Genomic DNA, 23,134 nt, shown 5'->3' on the forward strand with positions numbered 1-23,134 from the left:
TGGTGATTGCAGAATAAGAGTCAGTTTTCTAAAAGTGAAGACCTGGCTTTAATATTTTCATTGCACTAATATTGAGCGCTTCGCTGCATTTTTCACCTATATGCAGGTTATATGTTGTCCACTGATGTAATTAAGGAAAGGAATGCAATCAATACCTGGAAACTATTGCGAGCGCTGCTTTTACCGCGGTTCTTTTCCTCCTAAGCAGATGAGACTGGTGCCATTCCTCTACGCCCGCAAGAACGCTTCTACCACTTACAAGGCTTTGGATGCCACAATATTCGATGGCTTCCGCCTCAATCCGCAAATGCTGACCTTTCCCTGGTATGCTTTCGATTTGATGCTCGCAGCCTATTTCTACAAGTGCTCTGCATGTTTGCGTGGCCTTGCCAGCTCATACCTCAATGTGCAGGAGCAAACTGGCCAACGATTAAGTTCAGCATTCTTTTCTGACTTCGGTGCGGTCCGAAATTTTGAGGGTCCGCATAAGTCATTGTGAAGCACAGCACAGAAATCGCATATAGCATGCAATACTCGTGCATAGGCCGTTCTATCGTTCGCTACCGCTGCGCTGGTATTCCAGTTCTATTGTTTTCAAGAAGTGATGACCTAAATTACATCTGTAGATACCCAGGTGGTCTCGAGTTTGCACTATGTACGAATTTCATGAACCGCTGAAACAGAAAATGCGACTTATTAATGCGTAAGCATTCTATGACTATGCAGGAGGATTTCGGTTGGGCATAACATTGTCGGCACTGTAAAAGAGGAACTAGTTGGTATATTGAAAAAACAATGATACCATATAGAATAGAGCATTAAAGAAAGATATAAATGTAAAAAAAAAGTTTGTGTGGGTTGTTTAACTAAATAATTAGAGACAATTAAGTGGTTTACAGAAACGCAAAGGCCTAGTATCTATCTCTCGCAGAATCTCGCTGACACATCTCGTGGACAACACAGCAACACTTAGTCTTGCGCATTTCTCCAGTGAAGATTCTGCAGTGATTTCGGAAAACATTACGCAATAGTCTTGGGATCCTGCGTCATATAAATGCCCGCGCCGGCGTTCTCGAGGTTGTAAAGTCAAAATTGGGAGTAGGAACACAAAGTGTATTCGCAAATTCGCGTGCGATTCCATATGAAGTTTGGGATGCAACTGTACTGTCGGTAACCTTGATGGCATTTTCACCAGTTTTGCTTGTGATTTACCATCCGTCTGTAATCGAGTTGGAGACTAGCTTGCGATTCTGATTGGAACCGATGTCATATGTAACCACTGTTGTGTCCTGGTAATTATATTTAGTTTTCCACCGTGAGGTCAGACATAAACGAGCCCCTTCGTTGGCCCAAAACCAACTTAAACAAACGATTGTACTGTCCGATTTCAGTGTATGTTGAAGATATCAAGATGGTCGGATTACTCCATTTACTACGGTTCTACTTTCTCTTTTTATACTTTCTTTCCCGCCCCACCGCGGTGGTGCAGGCGTTAAGACTCCCGACTACTGTGACTTCCGCATTTTCGAAAAAAAATATCACTTTTCAGCTTTCATTGCTCATTCGACGGTGAATCGCCTAAACTTAGGAATGATAAAATAACTTTGTTATAATGCGAGATCCAGCAATAAATCACCTATGATATCATAATCTTTAGTTTATTTCACACATACAAATATTTCCTGACAGGCCCAATAAACGGCTTCGCTGCATGGTTACAGTGGAAGAAAAGCTCCCCAAAGTTACTGCTTATAAAAAGCTATGACATTGACGTTGACCTTTCCTGCGTCGCGTCCAAGGTATGCGCAGGACGCCCCGCCGGTGGTGCTGCTTGGCGGCTTGGGGAGCCGACTAGCTGGCACTCTGTACATGGACTATGTAGAGCGGCGGCCGGACGCGGGTTCTGTGTACCGAGATAACTGGCGTTGTCTCATGCCCGACGCCAACGACAGCCTCTCCGACGACCGTGAGGACCTGGTGGCGGCTTCGGCAGCGGTGCACGTAATCTCGGAGGCCTTCATGGAACAAAGGTGGGCTGAAAAAACGCATACTTAAGAATAGCATAAACAATTACTTCGTAAACGATAAATAGTTAAACTTAAGAACCAAGCTAGCACTGAAAGTTTATGAAAGTGAATTTCTTAGATTTAGGTCAGGGATCATTTAGGTGCGATCATGTGAATTACTGTCAAGGAATTGCGAAAGCTTACGCCTTTTCAACTCTGCCTATGTAGCATAATAAAGAACACAGTAATGACACTCCACGCCTTGTGTAAGTGCTAGCGGATGTTACGAGTGCTGAATGAGTGGAGGAAAAATAGTAGCGTCGTCTCTCATAGCCTAAGTCGCTTTGGGACGTTAAACCCCACAAACCAAACCAAACCAAAATCCAATAGTATTTCGTTAATGGTTGATGGGTCCCCAGTCTCAAAGGCAAACGCATTTGCCGAGGAATTTAACAGCTACTTTCAATCCGTATACGCCTGGGCAGTTGCCGATGAATTTAACAACTACTTTCATTCTGTATACGTCTGGAAAGATACTAATCCTGTTACTAAGCCTGAAGGGTACATTTCTTTTGTGCTTGATGTTATTGTGTCCCAAGAAGGTATTTTAAACATACTGCTTAATCTTGACTCTAAAAAAGCTGACGGCCCCGATAATATTCCTACAGTTTTCTTGCACCGTTACTCGGAATGGATTTCGCAATACTTGTTCCACATTTTTAACGCGTCACTAGAGCAGTGTTTTCTTCCGCCAGACTGGAGAGGTGCCCGTATTATACTGATATTCAAGTCATATAATTGCCTGTGTGTATTCAATTAACCCTGGATTCCAAGGCAAGGAAAGCGTAGCAGGGGGCGGCAGAAAGTTAGGTGGGCGGATGAGGTTAAGACGTTCGCAGGGGTCAAGTAAATGCAGCTAGTACAGAACCGGGTTAAGTGGAGAAATATGGGAGAGGCCTTCGCCCTGCACTGGCTATAGGCAGGCTGATGATGAAGATGATGATTCAATTACCGCCCAATCTCCTTGACATCAACAACTTGCAAAATATTAGAACATATAATCTGTCGACACTTGACCGTATTTTTCAAAGAAAACAAGCTGTTATCAGACGCACAGCACGGGTTTCGGCGTGGCTTGTCTACTGTGACGCAGCTTCTTAGTGTAAGCCATGATTTTGCACTCGCGATTAGTAACAAGGAACAGATTGACGCAATATTTTTGGACTATGCGAAAGCTTTGGATAAAGTGCCTCATATTAAACTAATACAGAAACTTCACGAGATCGGAATAGCAGACTTATCGAATTCATTACGGCTTATCTAGAAATCAGGTACCAGCACGTCCAAGTTGACAAGTACTGCTCGGAGACACTGCAAGTAACATCAGGGGTACCGCAAGGATCGTTTCTGGGATTAATGTTATTCCTTATTTATGTTAACGATATCGTGAAAGTCATACACAGTGATGTAAAGATGACGCTTTTCGCCGATGTCTGCGTTCTTTATACCTCTGTTAAATATGTAGCTGACCAAACTAAACTTTACAAAGTCCTCGCTGATGTTTCAGGCTGGTACACAAATTGGAACATGCTTTTAAATGCTGACAAGTGCTTAGTCCGCCATATATCTATGAACAAAACCGTTTTAAAACATTCTTGTTCTGTGGATGGCATTGTACTTAAGGAATCGTCGGCTGTAAAATATCTAGGAGTTACTATTACACACTATCTGAGTTGGGATCTTCATATTAATACAGTTTGCACCAAAGCCTTTCAATCTATCTGGTTAATTGCTTTCAAAAGCACCAATGCACGTGAAGCTAGCAGCATATAAACTGTTAGTCAGGCCATATCTGGAGTATTATTCGTGTCTATGGGACCCTTATACGGCAAAACATATTCGCAATGTAGAAAGAATTCAAAGAACAGCGGCCAGATTCATTTGCAACAATTATAAATGCCCTGATAGCGTGACAGAAATGCTTGGTTATCTTGCTCTCGATACGCTTCTGGCGAGTCGTTCTGAATGCAGGTTAAAATATTTGTATTTATTATATAACAACATGATACAAATCAATCACAATTTCATTACCCCTCACAGTCTGCGCACAAGCTCACGTTTTGATAACGGGAAAATGAGGAATACTCCCCCCTGAACAATACCTTCAAGTATTCATTTTTTCTTAGAATCATACACGCTTGGAATACATTACCTAGGAATATAGGGGACAGTCCCAGTGCTGAACAGTTCGTCGCAAATTTAAAAATGCTTGGGTGAAGTACTTGTATTCCTGCAGTGCTTTTTTTTTTTTGCTGTTGTTTTTTTATGTTTCAGCTTTCTGTATTTGATTGTGATTGCCTTTGTTGATGTATTCTTGTGATGTAGTTTTCCTTTGTGTCCACCCCTGCCTGGAATCAACCGACTCTGCACTATTTCCTAATATAATGTATATATATATATATATATATATATATATATATATATATATTGTAAAGAAGACAAAGAACAGCAAACGCTGCGGCATCGCCGTCACCATCGCTTGTCCCCGGCGCCCATCTCTCGCGCTGAAGCTGGGCCCTGCGGCTGGCCATTCGACCCTGCTGTGCCCGAATCACTGGCAACGCTAGACGTTCAAACCATCTATTAAATCCACATTTCGCTTGGTGGAGGTCAGTCTGAGGTTCCCTGTACCCATCTCGCCCTGGAACTTCGCAGCATAACGTTGACTACCTCAATGACGGAGCCGACTTCATTGCACCTACCTCCGCCCGTCACCTGCACAGGTGCGCTTCGTCAACGGGACCCCGCTACCTTCAGTGGAAGCAGTGATGACGACGTCGACGATTGGCTAACCACTTACGAACGGGTCAGCGTCGCAATAACTGGGACGACAATCGTAAGCTCAATAATGTCATCTTTTACTTGAGCGACATCGCTAATCTGTGGTTTCGAAACCACGAGTCGGACTTCAACACCTGGGCGAATTTCAAGACCAAATTTTCTGATGTCTTTTGCCGCCCCGCCGTACGAAAACTCCGCGCGGAACAGCGTCTTCGGTCGCGACTGCAGCTGCCCGGTGAAACATTCACCCGTTACATTGAGGACATTGTTGATCTGTGTCGTCGCGTTGACCCGACCATGACCGAGGCCGTTAAGATACGTGATGTGCTCACAGAAATTGATGACGGCGCTTTCAACATGCTCATAGCGAAAAGCCCCACTACGGTCAAGGAAATCTACGACCTCTGTCAAAGCTACGACGAGCTCCGGAAGGAGCGTGTTTTGATTTGCCAGCCTCATGCATCACTCGCTGGACTAGCCGCGGAGAGGGAGTCATCTAGCCTCTCTGAAGACATCAAGGCTTTTGTACGCCAGGAGGTCGCGCGACAACTGTCCCTGCAGCCATAAGGTAAAGAATCGTCACCAACTGACCTTGTTCCGGAGCTTATATATATATATATATATATATATATATATATAAAGCAGATAAATAAAGGGGAAATGAGGGTGCTCGTTATAATACATGAAAGAAAAAAGCCAAGAGTCGGCGAGGCCAAGGAAGGCATCGGGGATTGTACTTTGTCTTTTTTTTAATTTTTACTTTCATAATGACATAAATTAGTAATGCAACCTTTTTAGGGGAAAGATACTTAAACACAACGTAGAAGAAAAAACAACGCGCCGATGTTGGGAACCGAGCACCGGACACGATATTCGGAGGTCGTGGGTTCGGTTCCCACCATCGGCACGTTGTTTTTTCTTCTACTTTGTGTTTAATTATCTTTCCCCTAAACAGATTACATTACTATGTTCTGTGATTATCTAAGCAAACATTAAAGAAAAAAAAAAGACAAAGTACCATCCCCAACGCTTTCCTTGGCATCGCCGACTGTTGGCTTCTTTCCTTCATGTATATATATATATATATATATATATATACATGCTAGACGTTCAAACCATCTATTAAATCCACATTTCGCTTGGTGGAGGTCAGTCTGAGGTTCCCTGTACCCATCTCGCCCTGGAACTTCGCAGCATAACGTTGACTACCTCAATGACGGAGCCGACTTCATTGCACCTACCTCCGCCCGTCACCTGCACAGGTGCGCTTCGTCAACGGGACCCCGCTACCTTCAGTGGAAGCAGTGATGACGACGTCGACGATTGGCTAACCACTTACGAACGGGTCAGCGTCGCAATAACTGGGACGACAATCGTAAGCTCAATAATGTCATCTTTTACTTGAGCGACATCGCTAATCTGTGGTTTCGAAACCACGAGTCGGACTTCAACACCTGGGCGAATTTCAAGACCAAATTTTCTGATGTCTTTGGCCGCCCCGCCGTACGAAAACTCCGCGCGGAACAGCGTCTTCGGTCGCGACTGCAGCTGCCCGGTGAAACATTCACCCGTTACATTGAGGACATTGTTGATCTGTGTCGTCGCGTTGACCCGACCATGACCGAGGCCGTTAAGATACGTGATGTGCTCACAGAAATTGATGACGGCGCTTTCAACATGCTCATAGCGAAAAGCCCCACTACGGTCAAGGAAATCTACGACCTCTGTCAAAGCTACGACGAGCTCCGGAAGGAGCGTGTTTTGATTCGCCAGCCTCATGCATCACTCGCTGGACTAGCCGCGGAGAGGGAGTCATCTAGCCTCTCTGAAGACATCAAGGCTTTTGTACGCCAGGAGGTCGCGCGACAACTGTCCCTGCAGCCATAAGGTAAAGAATCGTCACCAACTGACCTTGTTCCGGAGCTTATATATATATATATATATATATATATATATATATATATATATATATATATATATATATATATATATATATATATATATATATATATATATATATAAAGCAGATAAATAAAGGGGAAATGAGGGTGCTCGTTATAATACATGAAAGAAAGAAGCCAAGAGTCGGCGAGGCCAAGGAAGGCATCGGGGATTGTACTTTGTCTTTTTTTTAATTTTTACTTTCATAATGACATAAATTAGTAATGCAACCTTTTTAGGGGAAAGATAATTAAACACAACGTAGAAGAAAAAACAACGCGCCGATGTTGGGAACCGAGCACCGGACACGATATTCGGAGGTCGTGGGTTCGGTTCCCACCATCGGCACGTTGTTTTTTCTTCTACTTTGTGTTTAATTATCTTTCCCCTAAACAGATTACATTACTATGTTCTGTGATTATCTAAGCAAACATTAAAGAAAAAAAAAGACAAAGTACCATCCCCAACGCTTTCCTTGGCGTCGCCGACTGTTGGCTTCTTTCCTTCATGTATATATATATATATATATATATATATATATATATATATATATATATATATATATGTGTGTGCGCGTGTGTGTGTGTGTGTAAAATTAATCACCACGAGCTTAAAAACATAACAATGGATTCATTTCGACGTTTCGACCGGGTTCTTGGGGATTTTTTTCATTTTACATTTATTAATTAGTTGTCATCAACTCTTTCTGATTATATATATATATATATATATATATATATATATATATATATATATATATATATATATATATATATATATACATATATATATATATATATATATATATATATATATATATATATATATATATATATATATATATATATATATATATATATATATTGTGACGCCCAGAAATAGAGACAAGGGAAGATGAGGTCGACAAAGAAGCGGCTTGTGCTGAGACTCGCAGGTGGACACAGCTGGGTTTTCGATGCTCGTCCTGCGTCAATTGAAACCTCGCTTGTGACACCTTGGTGGGAGGTGCTGGGTACACGGTCACCAGAAACCCCGAAGGCGGATTCCCAGCTTGAACCACGCCGAAGTCGCGTCTTGCTGGCCTGCCGCCATCTGAGCCTACGATGCAGTTAACAGCGGCGCTCTGAGGTTCGTGCCTAGCAGCTATAGCAGCATCACCCGGAGCCACGTTCGTTCACGGGCTCATCCAGCGAAGACGTGGATGATTGGCTCACTGACTGCCAGAGGGTGAGCCGTTACAATAAGTGGGACTCTTCCGCCCAGCTAGCTAACGTAGTCTTCGCGCTTCACGGCACAGCCCTAACGTGGTACGACAACCGCGAGGACACTTTCACCACCTGGGACCGCTTTGTGGAAGAGATAAAAAGTGCTTTGGAGATTCTGACGTAAAGAAGAAGCGAGCTGAACAAGCGCTTTCTCAAGCTCAGCTTCATGGGGAAGTGCACCAAATACATCGAGGAAGTCATGAAGTTGCGCAAGCTAAGAAGTGCTTGAGATTGAGCTAGTTGGAACATCTCACAAATGCTGCGCTGCTTAGTTTTACACGGACAGAGGAACTGAACAAACGCAGAGGTTAAGCGCAATTAACCTCATTAACAATTAGGAAGCTGTGTAAGCTTGTCGATGCTCGCATGACTGAAGATTACAAAGTTCGCCATCGGCTTAAAGGGTTTGCCATAGATGTTTATAATTCCCTTATTGGCAAATCGATCCTTGATTCAGTGGCTGACGTGATCCAGTCTAACCGCACGTTCAAGACGGTGAAAATATGTCGGATAACACCCAAGTTCAGACGTTTGGCTGGCGTTACGTCGGTGGCCGCTATTGACGCTGCTGACGTAACATCGTCTGGCGATTTGGCTTCCACAATCCGTCAGATCGTTCGCGAAGTGAGCCGGTCAATAAAACTAGCTTGGGGCTCCTCAGCACTGCCTCTGTCACATCCGCCGTGTCAGTCTCCTACAAGCGCCTTTAATGCAGCGGACTTGGCTCCGCGGACATCGATGAATACCGGGGACTGCAGCAGCTTCGGCAAAGCAACATACCAAGAACACCCCCAAGGCAACGCACCCGCTACTACCAGCCGACACATAACCGATATGAAAACAGTCAACGCGACGCTCTCAGTTGCGACTACTTGCCTGCGCCACCTTTTCGCAGACCTCCTGTGTGCTATCGCTGCGGCCAACCTGGCCACCTCTCACGGTCACGTTCTCGCCGTCAAGCATCGCGTTACGGCTACGACTACATGAACTACCCTGAGCAACAGAGTTACAATCCTGGCTCTTCTCGTCGTTTGCGGTACCCTCCTGATTCCGGCAACCCATGGCAAACATCTTTGCGGGATATTTCACCAGCATCGAACAGAAGTATGACACCACCTCCAGCTTCCCACGCGCACCGTTCCCCACCGCCCCATCGCCCCGGCGCCGTTCACCGCCGCCGCAAAAATAGTCGGCGTGATCGAGGGGGGGGGGGTCACTGGATGTTCGCTGTTACAAGAGATACCCCCGCCTGTGCTGATGTTACGGAAGAAAGTCCAGGTTTTAGCTGATGGTGTTCCTGTGATGGCTTTAGTTGATACCGAGGTCACCATATCCGTAACGAGTGCTTCATTTAAGCGTCGCCTTGGAAGAAAACGTTATTTAAGTGGGATAAAAGTGTTCAGTTTTGTGGTGTGAGTGGCGATCTATTGCTTGCTGTTGGAGTGTGCAGTGTTAAAGTTTCTTTGGGTGGTGCTGTGTTCCGTGCGGAAATGGCAGTGCTCACCCGATAAAAGTGTTCAGTTTTGTGGTGTGAGTGGCGAGCTATTGCTTGCTGTTGGAGTGTGCAGTGTTAAAGTTTCTTTGGGTGGGGATGTGTTCCGTGCGGAAATGGCAGTGCTCACCCGATCAACGCACGACGTCATCCTTGGGCTCTAATTTTTAAAGATGTGTGGCCCCAATGTCGACTGCCAAACTGGCGAGCTTAGCGTCAGCAAATGTGTTACCCCTGGTCTGATGGACGGCTCGTGTAGTGATGTGAGTGCGTTTTGTGTTTCTGAAGATACCGTCGTGCCTCCATCATCGGCTGTATGTGTACATGTTTCCTTCCTCGACGCCACCATCGACATGTCTGAAGCGACTTTAGAACCGGGGCACCTCACCTGCATCAATAAAAATGTCTTGATTTTTCATGCCATGGTGTCTGTTGTCTATGGCCGCACTGCACTGTGGGCAGGGAATTTCTCTACGGAACCTGTCGTTGTTCCCACAGGTTTGAAACTTGCATCCTGCAGTAATGACCCGCCAATATCTGATGACTTTATTACCGACGCCATTGACAACGCAGTGACTGATATCCAAGAAGAGTCGTGATTGCTTCATTTGATTGACCTCGCTCTTAACGAAGGAGCGCGGTGCACTGCTGGTCATTCTAGGGCGACACTCCTCCTTGTTTGACTTTTGCAAACCAGGTGGCCGATCGTGAATTCCTGCTTCACGTATCCTACATAGGATCGACACTGGCGCCTCGCATCCGATTCGAAAAAAGCCCTATCAAGTGTCACCGTCTGAGCGAAACGTGATAAATGAGCAAGTGAACGTGATGTGAGCGACGGGAGTTATTCAAGATCGTCGAGTCCTTGGGCTTCCCAGTGATTCTTGTCAGGAAGAAGGATGGACATGGCATTTTTGCGCTGAATGCCATTGTCTTAATTCAGTCACTAGAAAAGACGTGTACCCTCTTCCCGTATAGATGACACCATTGACTATATTTTTTCTGCCTCCTACTTTTCCACCGGTGACCTCAAATCGGGCTATTGGCAAATACCTGTCCACCCGGCGGACAGAGAGAAAAGTATATTTATTACACCTGATGGCCTTTAGGAATTAAATGTGATGCAACTCAGACTCTGTAATGCACCAACGAATTTCGAACGCTTCGTGGACACGATACTCCGCGGTTTAAAATGGGAGTTGTGTATGTGTTACTCGGACGATGTCGTGATTTTCGGGAAGACGTTCAGCGAGCACAGTGAGCGTTTAGCTCTTATGCTGAACTCTGCGCAAAGCTGGCCTCGTGATGGACTCAAGTGTCATTTTGGAGCACGCCAAGCGCTAGTTCTCGGCCATCTTGTCGATAAAGATGGCGTCAGAGCTGATCCCGCAAAGACAGTAGCAGTTGCCTCTTTCAAGCCACCCCAGTCCGCCAAAGAACTAAAGAGTTCCCTGGGTTTGTTTTCGTATTTTCGCCGATTTATTCACCGTTTTGATGATATCGCACACCCTTTGACAAGCTTCCTTCATAAACAGGTAGCTTTCGAGTGGACACCTGAGTGCGATTCCGCCTTCCGCCCCTTGAAATTTCTTCTCACGTCGCAACCTGTGCTCCGCCACTTCGATCCTTCAGCGCCCACATAAGTGCATACTGTCGCAAGTGAGGCTGGAATTGGCCCGGTTCTCGTCCAGCGCTGCGACAGCAAGGAGCCCGTCGTGGCGTACGCGAGTCGGTCCCTTAGTAAGCCGGAGCGAAATTATACTGTCGTCGAACAGGAATGCCTCGCTGTCGTTTTCGCCATAAAACGCTTTCGCTCATATCTTTATAGACGCCCGTTTACCGTTGTCAGAGATCACCATGCCCTCTCCTGGTTAGTTAATCTCAAGGACCAGTGTGGGGGGCCACACCTTGCATGATGGGCCCTACGGTTAGAAGAGTATGACTTTACAGTCACAGACAAAACTGGCCGTAAGCACGCTGACGCACTTTCTTTCGCGCTTTCTTCTTCCCAAGACGGAGTCTGACGCCGATGATTTCCAGAACTGCATCACGTCGGCATCAACGGGTTGTCCTGACATCCCCACGTTTATATAGAAGAAAAACAGAGATCCCACCTTGGAACTTCTCTTCGCAGCGGCTCAAGATTGGTCAGGTGGTCACCAATTTTGTGTACGTGATCGCCTGCTCTGGAAGAAAAACTATTCCTCAGCAGGTCCCCGTTTCCTTCTGGTTGTTTCGAGGAGCCTATACCATCCTATATTACAGGCCATGCACGACGCTGCTAATTCCGGTCATCTAGGGACTGCAAGAACGCTCCACCGCACTGAGGAGTGCTTCTATTGGCCAAACATGAGAACTATACTAAGCAGTACGTCGCTAGCTGCACCCAGTAGGACCGCTACAAACGTCCCACAAGCGTGTCAGTGAGGCAACTTCGCCCCATCACACCACCCCATGCACCATTTGAGCAAGTGGGCGTTGATCTTCTTGGCCCGCTTCCGCTATCCCATAATGGGAACCGTAGGATCAATGTTTGAGTGGACTACCTCACTCGATACTGTGAGACGGCAGCCATACCCACGGCCAGCGCGTATCAAGTCTCCTGCTTTATGTTGCGGGCGATAGTTCTTCGTCACGGACCACCACGAGTTATTAGCAACCGCTGTCTCCAATTTACCGCTGACGTCATGGAGTAGATGCTCCGTTTATTTGCCTGTCATCTTCGCCATTCATCGCCTTATTATCCCAAAACCAACGGTCTAACTGAACGCACCAGCCGTACGATAACTAACATGTTATCTAACTAACATGATAACTAACATGATAACTAACATGTAGCTCAGTTGGAAGAGCACCGAACGCGATATTCGGAGGTCGTGAGTTCGGTTCCCACCATCGGCACGTTGTTTTTTCTTCTACTTTGTGTTTAATTATCTTTCCCCTAAACAGATTACATTACTCATTTCTGTGATTATCCAAGTAAACATTAAAAAAAAGACATAAAGTACCACCCCCAACGCTTTCCTTGGCCTCGCCGACTGTTGGCTTTTTTCCTTCATGTATTATAGCGAGACCCTTATTTCCCCTTAATTGATCTGCTTGTAGCTTACGGGGATCTCGGTTCTGGCAGTCTTGAAGCCATAGGTAGCATAAGAGGGTTGTAGCACAGCTTTCGCCCTCGCTCTTGATCACGTTCTACGTGACGCTGGCAGTAACAAATGACGTACCACGTCCGCCGCTATGGTCGAGGGTGGCGCTGGTGAACACTCTCAAGGTTCGTATACAGACAACATAAATACCCAAGAAAGTAGCAGGGGGGACAGCGGCCGATGTAGCTCAGTTGGAAGAGCACCGAACGCGATAATCGGAGGTCGTGGGTTCGGTTCCCACCGTCGGCACGTTGTTTTTTCTTCTACTTTGTGCTTAATTATCTTTCCCCTAAACAGATTACATTACTAATTTCTGTGATTATCCAAGTAAACATTAAAAAAAAGACATAAAGTACCATCCCCAACGCTTTCCTTGGCCTCGCCGACTATTGGCTTCTTTCCTTCATGTATTATAACGAGCACCCTCATTTCCCCTTTATATATAAATATATATATATATGTTCTTTTGTGTGTGTGTGTGTGTGTGTGTGTGTGTGAAATATGTGCGCGTGGAAATATGTGAAGTAAAGATTCCACTTCCCCCCTGCCAAGCTTCGTTGCTGCAGTTCCCGATACGCGCTGATGCCATATTTGGTGAATTCGTTATATGCTTAGGCCTGTGTCATATCAAACCCAGATAAGATATTTACGTACTGTAGGCCTCTGGCGATACATCTCCATAAAGGACGCGTTTCTTGACACGAACCTGTGCTGCTGTATTGAAACGCCAGGCCGGACTCGTGTGAGCGATATACTACGCGGCAGTTCGAAACAGAAGACACTAGTGAAATTGGATAGGGGCTTTGTTTTGCTTTATTTTGAAGCTACTTTGTTTACCTCATACCTCCACCTACTTCTGTTTTAACTACTCCTGCTACTAGTAACCTTCCTCCGAACTTCAATTCCTAGCGGCTTTGATACCTGTTTTGGATTATTGTTATCTACGGCTACGTGATGGCTCGAGGCGTGTTTGTTCGGGAATGTCCTCATGCTGTGAAATGAAGGTCTGTCCAATAAGTGCATGCCATAAAACGACCACTTCGGAACAATGAGGCAGAAAAAATTAATAAAAAGTTCGGCTGTGGAAATGAAATGCGGGTACATGCTTCCTCGGAGTATCAAGCCCTTAATTTACAGCACCTCATGTTGTAGTCAGTTAATGTATGTTCTGCTGGTATGGGAAATCATAACATGAAAAGAAAACAATAAACCACAGATCCTGCAAAATAAATAGTATGCATTGTAACCCTTGCGCTTCAACTATAAGCGATTAATTCGAAATGCGTAATGTCACAGGAACAAAATAGAACACATCGTCAAACATCTTATGTATGCTCTGTTCATTGTGTTCTATTTTTGCGAATAATGTTTTTACTTAATGGATCACCAACCAGCCCGGCAACATGCTCTTCTCATAGGAACTGTCTGCTGCACCGCTTTTGTCAGCAGTAGCAAATGCGCCTGTTCAGCTGCTCACTCGTACAGTGCAGCGCATATTTTCATCCCAAACATTCTAAATATCATCACGGCGAGTAAGGCAAGTTTCCTCGTCTTCCAAGACATTTCGATTTTTATAAAGCTGTAAGCTTTGTATAAAATGAGCGTGAAGAAAACAGTGAGGATGGTCTCTTTTGGCAAAAGGGGGACATATTGGCACAGCTGTAAAATCACCACCTAGATGTTCCAGCAGCATTGAAGTCAGAGATTCACAGTCGGCAGTAGCAACATATGTGCTTCCAGCCAAATTTAACCTGCCTTTGCCATCGCTTTGCCTTTAGCCCTTGATCTCATTGTGCCAATATGTTCTCCCAACTAATGAAATAAGTCTATATTTCTTATTCTTCTTGTTTGCTCTATGCTGAGGTTATGGAACATGCACATCCAGCAGATAATTTGCGTTCTCCAGAGATTACCATACATTTAACTGCGTTGCTTAATCTATCAAATATTTGTAAATACGAATCCCAGTGTGTCATTATTGCTTCCATGAAACTGCTACCAGCAACTCTCCTACGTCTCCTGTTAAGATTCTTTCCCGTCCTCTCGTACTATTTTACATTAATCTGAGCTATTCGAATGCTAGTCATACGGCTCTTCATGTGTATTGCATTTGTAAGCATTTATTGGCAAACACCACGCATAACACAATTTTTGTACTATTGATAGCAATATTATTCGGAACAAAGGGAAGCCGGGCTACGCAGACAAGCAGTTTGAAGAGAAAATATGTAAATAAACGCAGATTGACAGCTTTACTTCGTGAAGAAATACGAGGCAAAATATACTTCTGCTTCCGCCTAAGCTGCTAAAATCATTCATTATTGTCACTCAGCCCGACAAGTCCTTTCGGAGTAATATCACGTTCCTAACCATAATATACATAATAATTGGTTCACAGGAAGTGAAATGTGCAGTAACTGTCACACTTGCTCTGTGGACACCTGAACCGCGCCGTAAATGAAGGTAGTTTGCATTTTAGGTGTGTCTGTGTTCTCAGTATTAAGCAGCATATGTTTTAGCACTTCTTTTTTGATAGAATTTATGAGAAGGTACTTGCAATCTTATATTATCTGCTGCCGCTGCCGTTCATTTTCGCTTCTAGTACTGGCGGAAGCAATTTAATTAGGAATGTGGTCTTTAACAGGTCATCAGCCTGGCTGATTTCTCGTTCGCATTCATGCGATCTCCTCGATTATTGTAAATAAAGTGACGGATTGACTTAAGTATAGTGTTCTTGTACATGGCGTTTTATATGTCACAAAGCGACTGAGCGTGTGAGTGACGCCTCAGTATAGATGCCTGCTAATGTCGACCACCTTGGATAACGTACTGTGACATCGTACAGTACAGAGATGCCTTACATTTCTGCGTTATTGAAACGCGGTCACCACTTCCGAAAAGTAGCCGCGTCTTATTACGACCATATAAACGCCTAACCACTAAGACACAGTAATGCGGCACGTAAATACTGAATATTGGTATCTTGCCATACAAGCCTGACATGCTTCTCACTACGAGTTCGGAAGCTACTGCTAGCAAATTTCTTAGCTCTCAGGTAGAAGCGTTGAAGAGACAGTGCACCCCGCTCACTAGTGAAGCATGCATTTGCATCTCTGAAATGTCCTATGCCATACGGTTTTTAATGAAAAATAAAACTGAAATGAAATTAACATTGCCGTAAATTTTTTCGCTTACCTAAAATTACAATAAAAGCTTAGTTCATAATTATTTTCGGTTTTGTGTACATTGGCTAGAATTAACTGATATTCATCCCCTAAATCAAGGCAATACGTGTTTTGGCTCAGCAGCTTTCCTCATCGCAATGGGGTTTTTTCCAGGTCCTCGCCCTTGCCTGAAGCTCCTGCTCCGTACTTCGAGTACGAGCTGCTGTTCGCCTTTCATTGCTGGCTGTCTTGCGGCGACGAGAGAGGACGTATCATGTGCAATGTGCCGCTGAGCCAGAGCCCCAACTTCGCGCGCGCCTTCGGGTGCCCGCCAGAAGCGCCTATGAACCCGGCGAATCGATGCCGAATCGCCGTCTAGCGCTATTGTACCCCTTGAGACTGCAGTTGAAGTGCACATAAGTGACAGTCAAGGCTGCTTTGACAAGGCGACCCTGATAATCTGTGATAAGTTGGACTCTCACGGTACCTTTACACAAATCCTTACTGGGATGCAGTGTTTGGCGTTAGGATTTTATTTTGTTCTATGCAGCAAGTTCTTGTATATTCAAATGGTTATTAATTTTTTGCTTCGGCAGCAGGTTTACAGCAGCGCTAAATCATTATGAGATTTAAAACTTTTAATGCACGCAATGTAGGTGTGTGCGTAATCTACTGTGAATTCTTATGAATTTTTTCTCGATCACTCAGGGCTTTGCAGTTATGATTTATCGGTATTAAAGGTATGTGTGTAGTGAAGAAAAGCCGTCATTCTATAATTGTGGAATTCATACTGTGTTATTTTTAGCCCGAACCAGATCTAACCTTGTATACCGGTTGGATGAGCGCGCTCTGGAATCAGAAAGTCTATATGGTTCCGAATTTACGATAGTCGGCTAAAACGGAGCTCAATGGTAATAATCGAGTAATTTTACATTCGCGAGAACCAAAGAGCAGCCGTACGGCTGGGACAAGAATTTTCAAGCGAAATGTTTACAAGCTTTCTGAGCCAAAGTCGACGGCGCGGTAAATTTGACCTTCTAGTGGAGGAGTGGAGGTGTGTCAGTGACATGAAACACCAAGTGAAACATCACATGACTCGCCGCAACAGCTGAATTGCGTGAAGCCGGCGGCGCTTGCTCACCTAGCATCCACGAGGAACCAGCTGTTTCGCCTCTAGCCTAAATAAAAGCGCGAGGCGCTTGCTGGAAGTTCGCAGACACCCAGTGATCAGCCACCGCTCGGGACTTGGGCTTTGACTACGTGTCGTAGACGCCCAGCTGATGCTAATAATCTTTAGGATACATTACACAATACATTTACACGTGTATTTGAAGTAGAAGAAGAAAGAGCGCAATCGGTAGATGTACAGGACGCTGAAGTGTAGGCCATTTTCTGGTGTCCTCGTTGCCTTGTTCAGCTCTCTCGGTGGCCTCGTTAAGTCACTGCAGTACTTGTCAGTGTAACAACTGTTACACATCTGGTGAAGCATCTGAGTACGCTTTCCGAGCTGCGTATGCATACGAGATAAAAACGACTGTCACACCGGTCCATCAGCGCCAAAGCCGCCGCCTCCGCGGTCAATCACCGGAATTCAGTACTCTTTCCACCCCCACGAGGATGATCCAGCCTCAACCGACGGTCCTACCCGAAATGGCTGCAGAGAGCAGGTCCCCGGGGTCCATCCACTACCACACGCCGGAAACAGCGCCATATTTCCATGGCGACATGTGCGAAGATGCAGACGACTGGCTGGACACCTTTGAGCTGGTCGCCCGCTAAAACGACTGGAGCGACGACCGTAACCAGCAGACTAACGAAAACATCGTTGCATTTTGGGCGAGTTGGAACATGAAAAGGGACACGCAAAGGCGCAAACTTTAACTGCATTTGTATTGCAAGCACGACATATATATATATATATATATATATATATATATATATATATATATATATATTGAAGGCTCCGCCTTCTAGAATACGGGTCCGTGAACCATGGTCTCGCCCGACGAGTGAAAAACCAAATTCATAAATACGCCGGTTTATTACGGATCAACAGAAAAGTAATAAATAAAAAAGAAACAGCATTGGACAAAACTGCGCTGAAAACATGCCGTCGAAGTGCGCGACAATGGACTCTGAAGAATAAAACGGAACATGGGTCAGGGCTTCACCGCGGCAACACAGAACACACTGGTTCGAATAGGGCGAGTAATAGAGCCAAAGCGTTGACGACGGTACAAAAGCATTGCTTCTCGCGTGGCAGCACTAACGCTGATGCTCTTAAGACATTCTTGGAGGCACCGCTTCCGTCTTCGTCTGGCAGGAGCACGCTCTGTCGTCCGTGTACATCCCGCCGGCCTGTGACACTCATTGGTCGCCCTTCGCTGGCCGGCCGCCGGCGAAAAAGCTCCGAGCCTTGCTTCCAACGCGCTTATCTACCCTCGTTTTCGCGCCTATAACATGCCACACCAGCTCCAGTCAGCTCGCTTATGCGTACTCGCGCTGCCCGGGCAAACATCAACAAAAACAGGAAAAAGCACGCGCGGTTTGAAACACTAAACGGGGCTGTGGGGCCCCACACTCCCCCCCCCCCCTCCCCCTCTCAAGGCGGGACATCTCCCGCGGCCTAAAACAAAAATAGCGCGGGGTAAGGACGGAACTGGCAGTGCTGCTGGTAGGGCGTATGCTTGGAGGTATCCGCCGAGCGTGGGTAGCCGTAATGCCTGGTAGGTCAAGTGGTTCTATGTGGCTAATGAACGGCAGTGGTAAGTTCGGAGATCGGCTATGTTGACTGGTCCGGTCTCTCGACCACCCTGCACATGATAAAGTAAGAAAGCCGAGACACACGCTTTGTTATCGTGTAAGGGCCAGTCCATCTAGGAGCGAGAGAAGCAGCTAGCAAACCCTTTTGCTGCTTCACTTTGTGGATGCGTGCGGCGAAGGGCTTTGTCGCCGACTGGGAACTCCAAAGGTCGCCTTCCCTTGTTGTATTGGTTGCAGTGTTCCAGGCAAGCAAGGTCCAAGTTTTCCCTTGCCTCCTTCTGAGTCTCGGACAAGTGGCTGGAAAGGTCATGCGCGAATTTAAAATGGCTAAGACCCAGTAAATCACAGCCATTCAGAGCATGCTCAACAGGAAACCTGAGCTCACGACCAAGGAGAATGGTCGCTAGCGTAAACCCTGTTGAACGGTTTACCGTGGTTTTTGTGGCGAAGACCATCTCCTGGATACGAGCGTCCCAGTCCTTGTGCCGCTCCATGAATGCCACCATCATAGTCTTGAGATTTCGATTCACTCGCTCTGTAATGTTTGCTTGAGGATGGTAGGGAGTAGTCTTCTTGTGCTTCACGCCAAGTGCTTTGCATGTGTCAATGAATATCAGTGATAAGCTGAGCTGGGAAGCCAGAGCGAGTGAATGTTTCTAGTAGCTTATCCCAAATTATCTTAGAGTCTAGCCTATTCAGGGGATACAATTCTACCCAGTTCGAGAAATGATCAGTGACTACTAAAAAGTAGCGATTCCCTTTCATTAATCTGGGATAGGGACCCTTTATGTCGCAGGCCAGGATTTCCCACGGGTATCGGCTCTCTACAGGTTGCATGAGGTCTGGTTGTTTCTCTCCCCTCGGCTTCGCCGTCTGGCATGTATGACAAGTGCGGACGTATGTCAGGACATCCGTTGTCATGCGGAGCCATGTTGCGACGCGAGACAATTTGTCATGTTTTCTTCCCATCGCTCTGGCCTACGAGGCTTGTATTGTGAAAGTACTCTAGAAAATGCCTGCGGAGGCTCTTAGGAACGACCACATGAAATGCGGACTCACCACTCTCGGTGTTCGCAGCAGGTATATACCGCACGAGCAAGCCATCTTCTGCTTCCACGTAGCTGTCAAAGCTTCCGTTAGGCACACGGCTCCCTGCAGGGTCGTCGCTGTTCAGGCTTTGACGTATCTGGTTGCACTGGTCGATGAGAGCTGAGCATCGAGCAGCTGTTCACGGGACACCAGTGTGCGCGGGTGCTCGCTCGCCCTCACCAGGAGGTGGAGCTAGGGACAGGGCATCGGCCACTTTGTTGAAAGTGCCTCTTCTGTATTTTACCCAGTAATTATACTTTTGGAGATCGAGTGAACAGCGGGCTAGACGGCCAACTGGATTTTGCAGCCTTGAAAGCCACGATAGGGCCTGATGGTCGGTCTGAATAGTGAATTCGGCGCCATCCAGATACATGTCGAATTTCTTTAAAGCAAACACAATCGCGAGACACTCTTCCTCTGTCACACTATATATCTTTCCCGGTCCCGTCAGTGTATGACTGGCAAACGCCAATTGGCAAACCTTTCCTTGATGTTCTTGAAGCAATACGGCACCAATTCCGTACTCACTTGCATCGGTTTCTACTGTGAATGACCGATTAAGATGTGGAAGTCGTCGGCGTGCAGTATCCGCGATGGCTGCCGACAGTGAACGGAACGATCCCTGTTCTGCTTGTGTCCATGACTAGCGGGCACCTTTACGGAGGAGCTGATGGAGGGGTCGCGCTAGGACGGCGCTGTTCAAGATGAAGTGGCGGTAGAATCTCACAATGCACAAGAACCGCTGGAGACTGTTTATGCTTGCTGGTAGTGGGAGCTGTAGAATGGCCTGGAGTTTCTCTTCATCTGGGCGGACAGTGCCCTGTTCCACAATGAAACCAAGAAGGTTGATTGTGCTTGTCACTAAGTGAACCTTGTTGGGGTTAATGGTGATGCCCGCGCTTTGCATTCGTTTAAGGACATTGGTTAGATGAAGGAGATGCTTTTCTAGCCTTTCTGAGAAAACTACTACGTCATTCATGTAGGCCATGGCGTAGTTAAATTTAGCGTCTCCGAGCACAATGTTCATGACACGCTGAAAAGTAGCAGGTGACTTGCACAACCTAAAGGCAATCGCACAAATTCGAGCAGTCCCCGATGGCAAGTGAAAGCAGTTTTCTCAATGTCACAGTGGGCAATCGGGATCTGTAGAACACCTCTGCTACAGTCAAGAGCTGTAAAAAAACTTAGCTGACACAAGTGAGTACATGCCAAAGTCAACTAATGGCAAAGAGTAAGAGTCTCGTACTGTCACAGCGTTCAGACGTCGATAATCGACACACAACCAGCTGGGCCATCTTAGGCGCGAAAACAACAAGGAACGTCCAGGGGCTTTTTGATGGTCTCACCGCACCGGTAGCCACCATTGCTTTGAGAGCTCCATCCAGCAGCGCTTGCTTGTGGACACTCAAGGGCCTTAGATTGGATCGGATAGGACGAGCATCACCGGTGTCGATCCTGTGGGTTAGTAAGCTGGCCTTCCCTGGAGCCTCCGTGAACATTGCTGCCAAGGGGCTGAGCACTGTCTCGATTCTGCATTTTTCCCACTGGTGCCCCGATGAAGGAATCCAAAACAGTTAATACACCACCTCCTGTGATATTGGCCGAATGGCCGTTTGTGGCAAGCAACTGTGACTGTGGCTCACCGGCCTTGGTCTTGAACTGAAATGTTTCTGTACTGGTGCCGTACCGATAGGTGTCTTTACTGGGATCCATCACGATTCTGGCCTTCGCTATGAAGTTACGGCCTAGTATGACTGGCCAGGATAGTCCGGGGAGGTGTAAGAAACGCTGTGTAATCTTACGGCCATTTATATTAACTGTTAGGCGGGCTGCTGAAGTTGCGAATACTATATGAGTCGGCGCCGTAATAAGGTTAGTGTTTACACTCCGCAACCGGACATGTTTTGTCTCAGAGGTTTCGGCCACTCAAAGTGCGTTAAATTAGTCTTTGAAGCTATCCCTCCCATCCCACGTGAAAGGGGGCTATGTGAGACACCCAGTTCGGATGTATGTTTCAAGACCTGTTCAGTGCTACAAATGCAACGAGATCGGACATGTGAGTGCCGTTTGTCGAAACGAGGTATCCTGCCGTCGATGCGGCGGTACGCATCCTCATGACACATGCCAGACGGAGACTGTCAAGTGTGCGAACTGCTCTGGTGCCCATGAAGCGACAGCTAAGGACTGTGCTAAAATTCGGAACGAAAGACGTATACTAAAGAAGATGGTGCGGGATAACTCGACTCATCAAGAAGCGGCTGTGTCTATTCGTCGTCGCAAGCACCGTTCCCGACGCCGACACAAGGAATCGGAAGACAAGCCTAGCCTGGATAAGTCAACTTCACAGTTAACGTCAGCTCAGGTGCCACAACCGATTGAGCCTAATCCCGTTAAGAATACTCTTGCTGTAATGTCACAGGCAATGTCACAGGCCAAGGACAGAAGCGCCAAGAAACAGAAGAAGGACAGTTTGGTTGCCACACGTGTTTAAAATTCCGCCCACCCCGACAGCCAGCAGGTGAAAGGAATGCTGAAACAGCCGGTTCGTTCAATGCGGGTGGTAGCATCAACACGCAAACAGCAAAGTTTGCTGTTCAGTTTTTGGACGCATTTGAGCCGCTCTTGGCGGCATTGCAATAATTCACAATAGCTTAACAAACTAACGGCATCTCTGTGACGATGCACTTGCACCGCAGTGTACTGATGCAATGGAATATCGAGGCCTGCGTTGTCGGCAGAATGAGTTCCGACAGCGGATACAGAAGTACCGCTTTCCTGTGATTGTGATCTGTGAGCAAAACATGCCGGCTGCTTTCCGCCTTTCTGGCTATGTTCTGCTATGGTCTCAAGAGGCAGACGAAGCAAGCAAAGTGCTGGTGTGTGTACGCCAAGACATTGCGCACGTCCGCCATGCTCTACAGCCCCACAACACGAACCACTACATTTCTTTGACATTAACCCTGAAAGGACGAGTATGTTCTGTAATTGGCGCTTATATTCCACCGAGAGATGACTTGGACAAGTCATATCTATTTTCAATAATCCAGTGTTGTGCAGCTCCTCGTATTATTATGGGGGACTTTAATGCTCACCACCCTTAGTGGGGTAGTGCCATAATGAGCAATAGGGGAAGAGACCTGGCAGACTTTATGACGCAAGATCTCGTCAATATAAACGACGGCGCACCGAAGTTTCTACGCGGAACAACCTACAGTAGCTGCTTGGATGTGGCGTTTGTTTCCAGAAGCCTCCATCCCTTTTTTTCTTGTGTAGTGATGTGGAAACACATTGGAGTGATCACATACCAACGTACGTATGCATCAAGTGGTTTGCACATGCCACTTCGCCTCGTGTGCAATACACAGACTGGCCCGCCTTTAGGGCATCGGTGGAGACTTCCAGCGTGGACCTCCAGTCACCATCT

At 46.3% G+C, this 23,134-nt stretch overlaps 1 protein-coding gene across 1 annotated transcript in view; it reads left to right on the plus strand.

Moving 5' to 3' along the window:
- LOC146180025 (uncharacterized) overlaps window positions 1-16,237 on the plus strand; it is a 40,671-nt gene extending 24,434 nt beyond the window's left edge. Inside the window, exons 7-9 of the mRNA XM_084580308.1 lie at window positions 209-324; window positions 1,800-2,030; window positions 16,033-16,237. Of these exons, the coding sequence (XP_084436434.1) occupies window positions 209-324; window positions 1,800-2,030; window positions 16,033-16,237 (552 nt within the window). The remainder of the gene's footprint in view (window positions 1-208; window positions 325-1,799; window positions 2,031-16,032) is intronic.
- The last annotated feature ends 6,897 nt before the right edge of the window (window positions 16,238-23,134 follow it).

Source organism: Amblyomma maculatum, chromosome 9 (assembly GCF_055883805.1).
Source record: "Amblyomma maculatum isolate TAMU_Amacu chromosome 9, ASM5588380v1, whole genome shotgun sequence".
NCBI lineage: Eukaryota > Metazoa > Arthropoda > Arachnida > Ixodida > Ixodidae > Amblyomma > Amblyomma maculatum.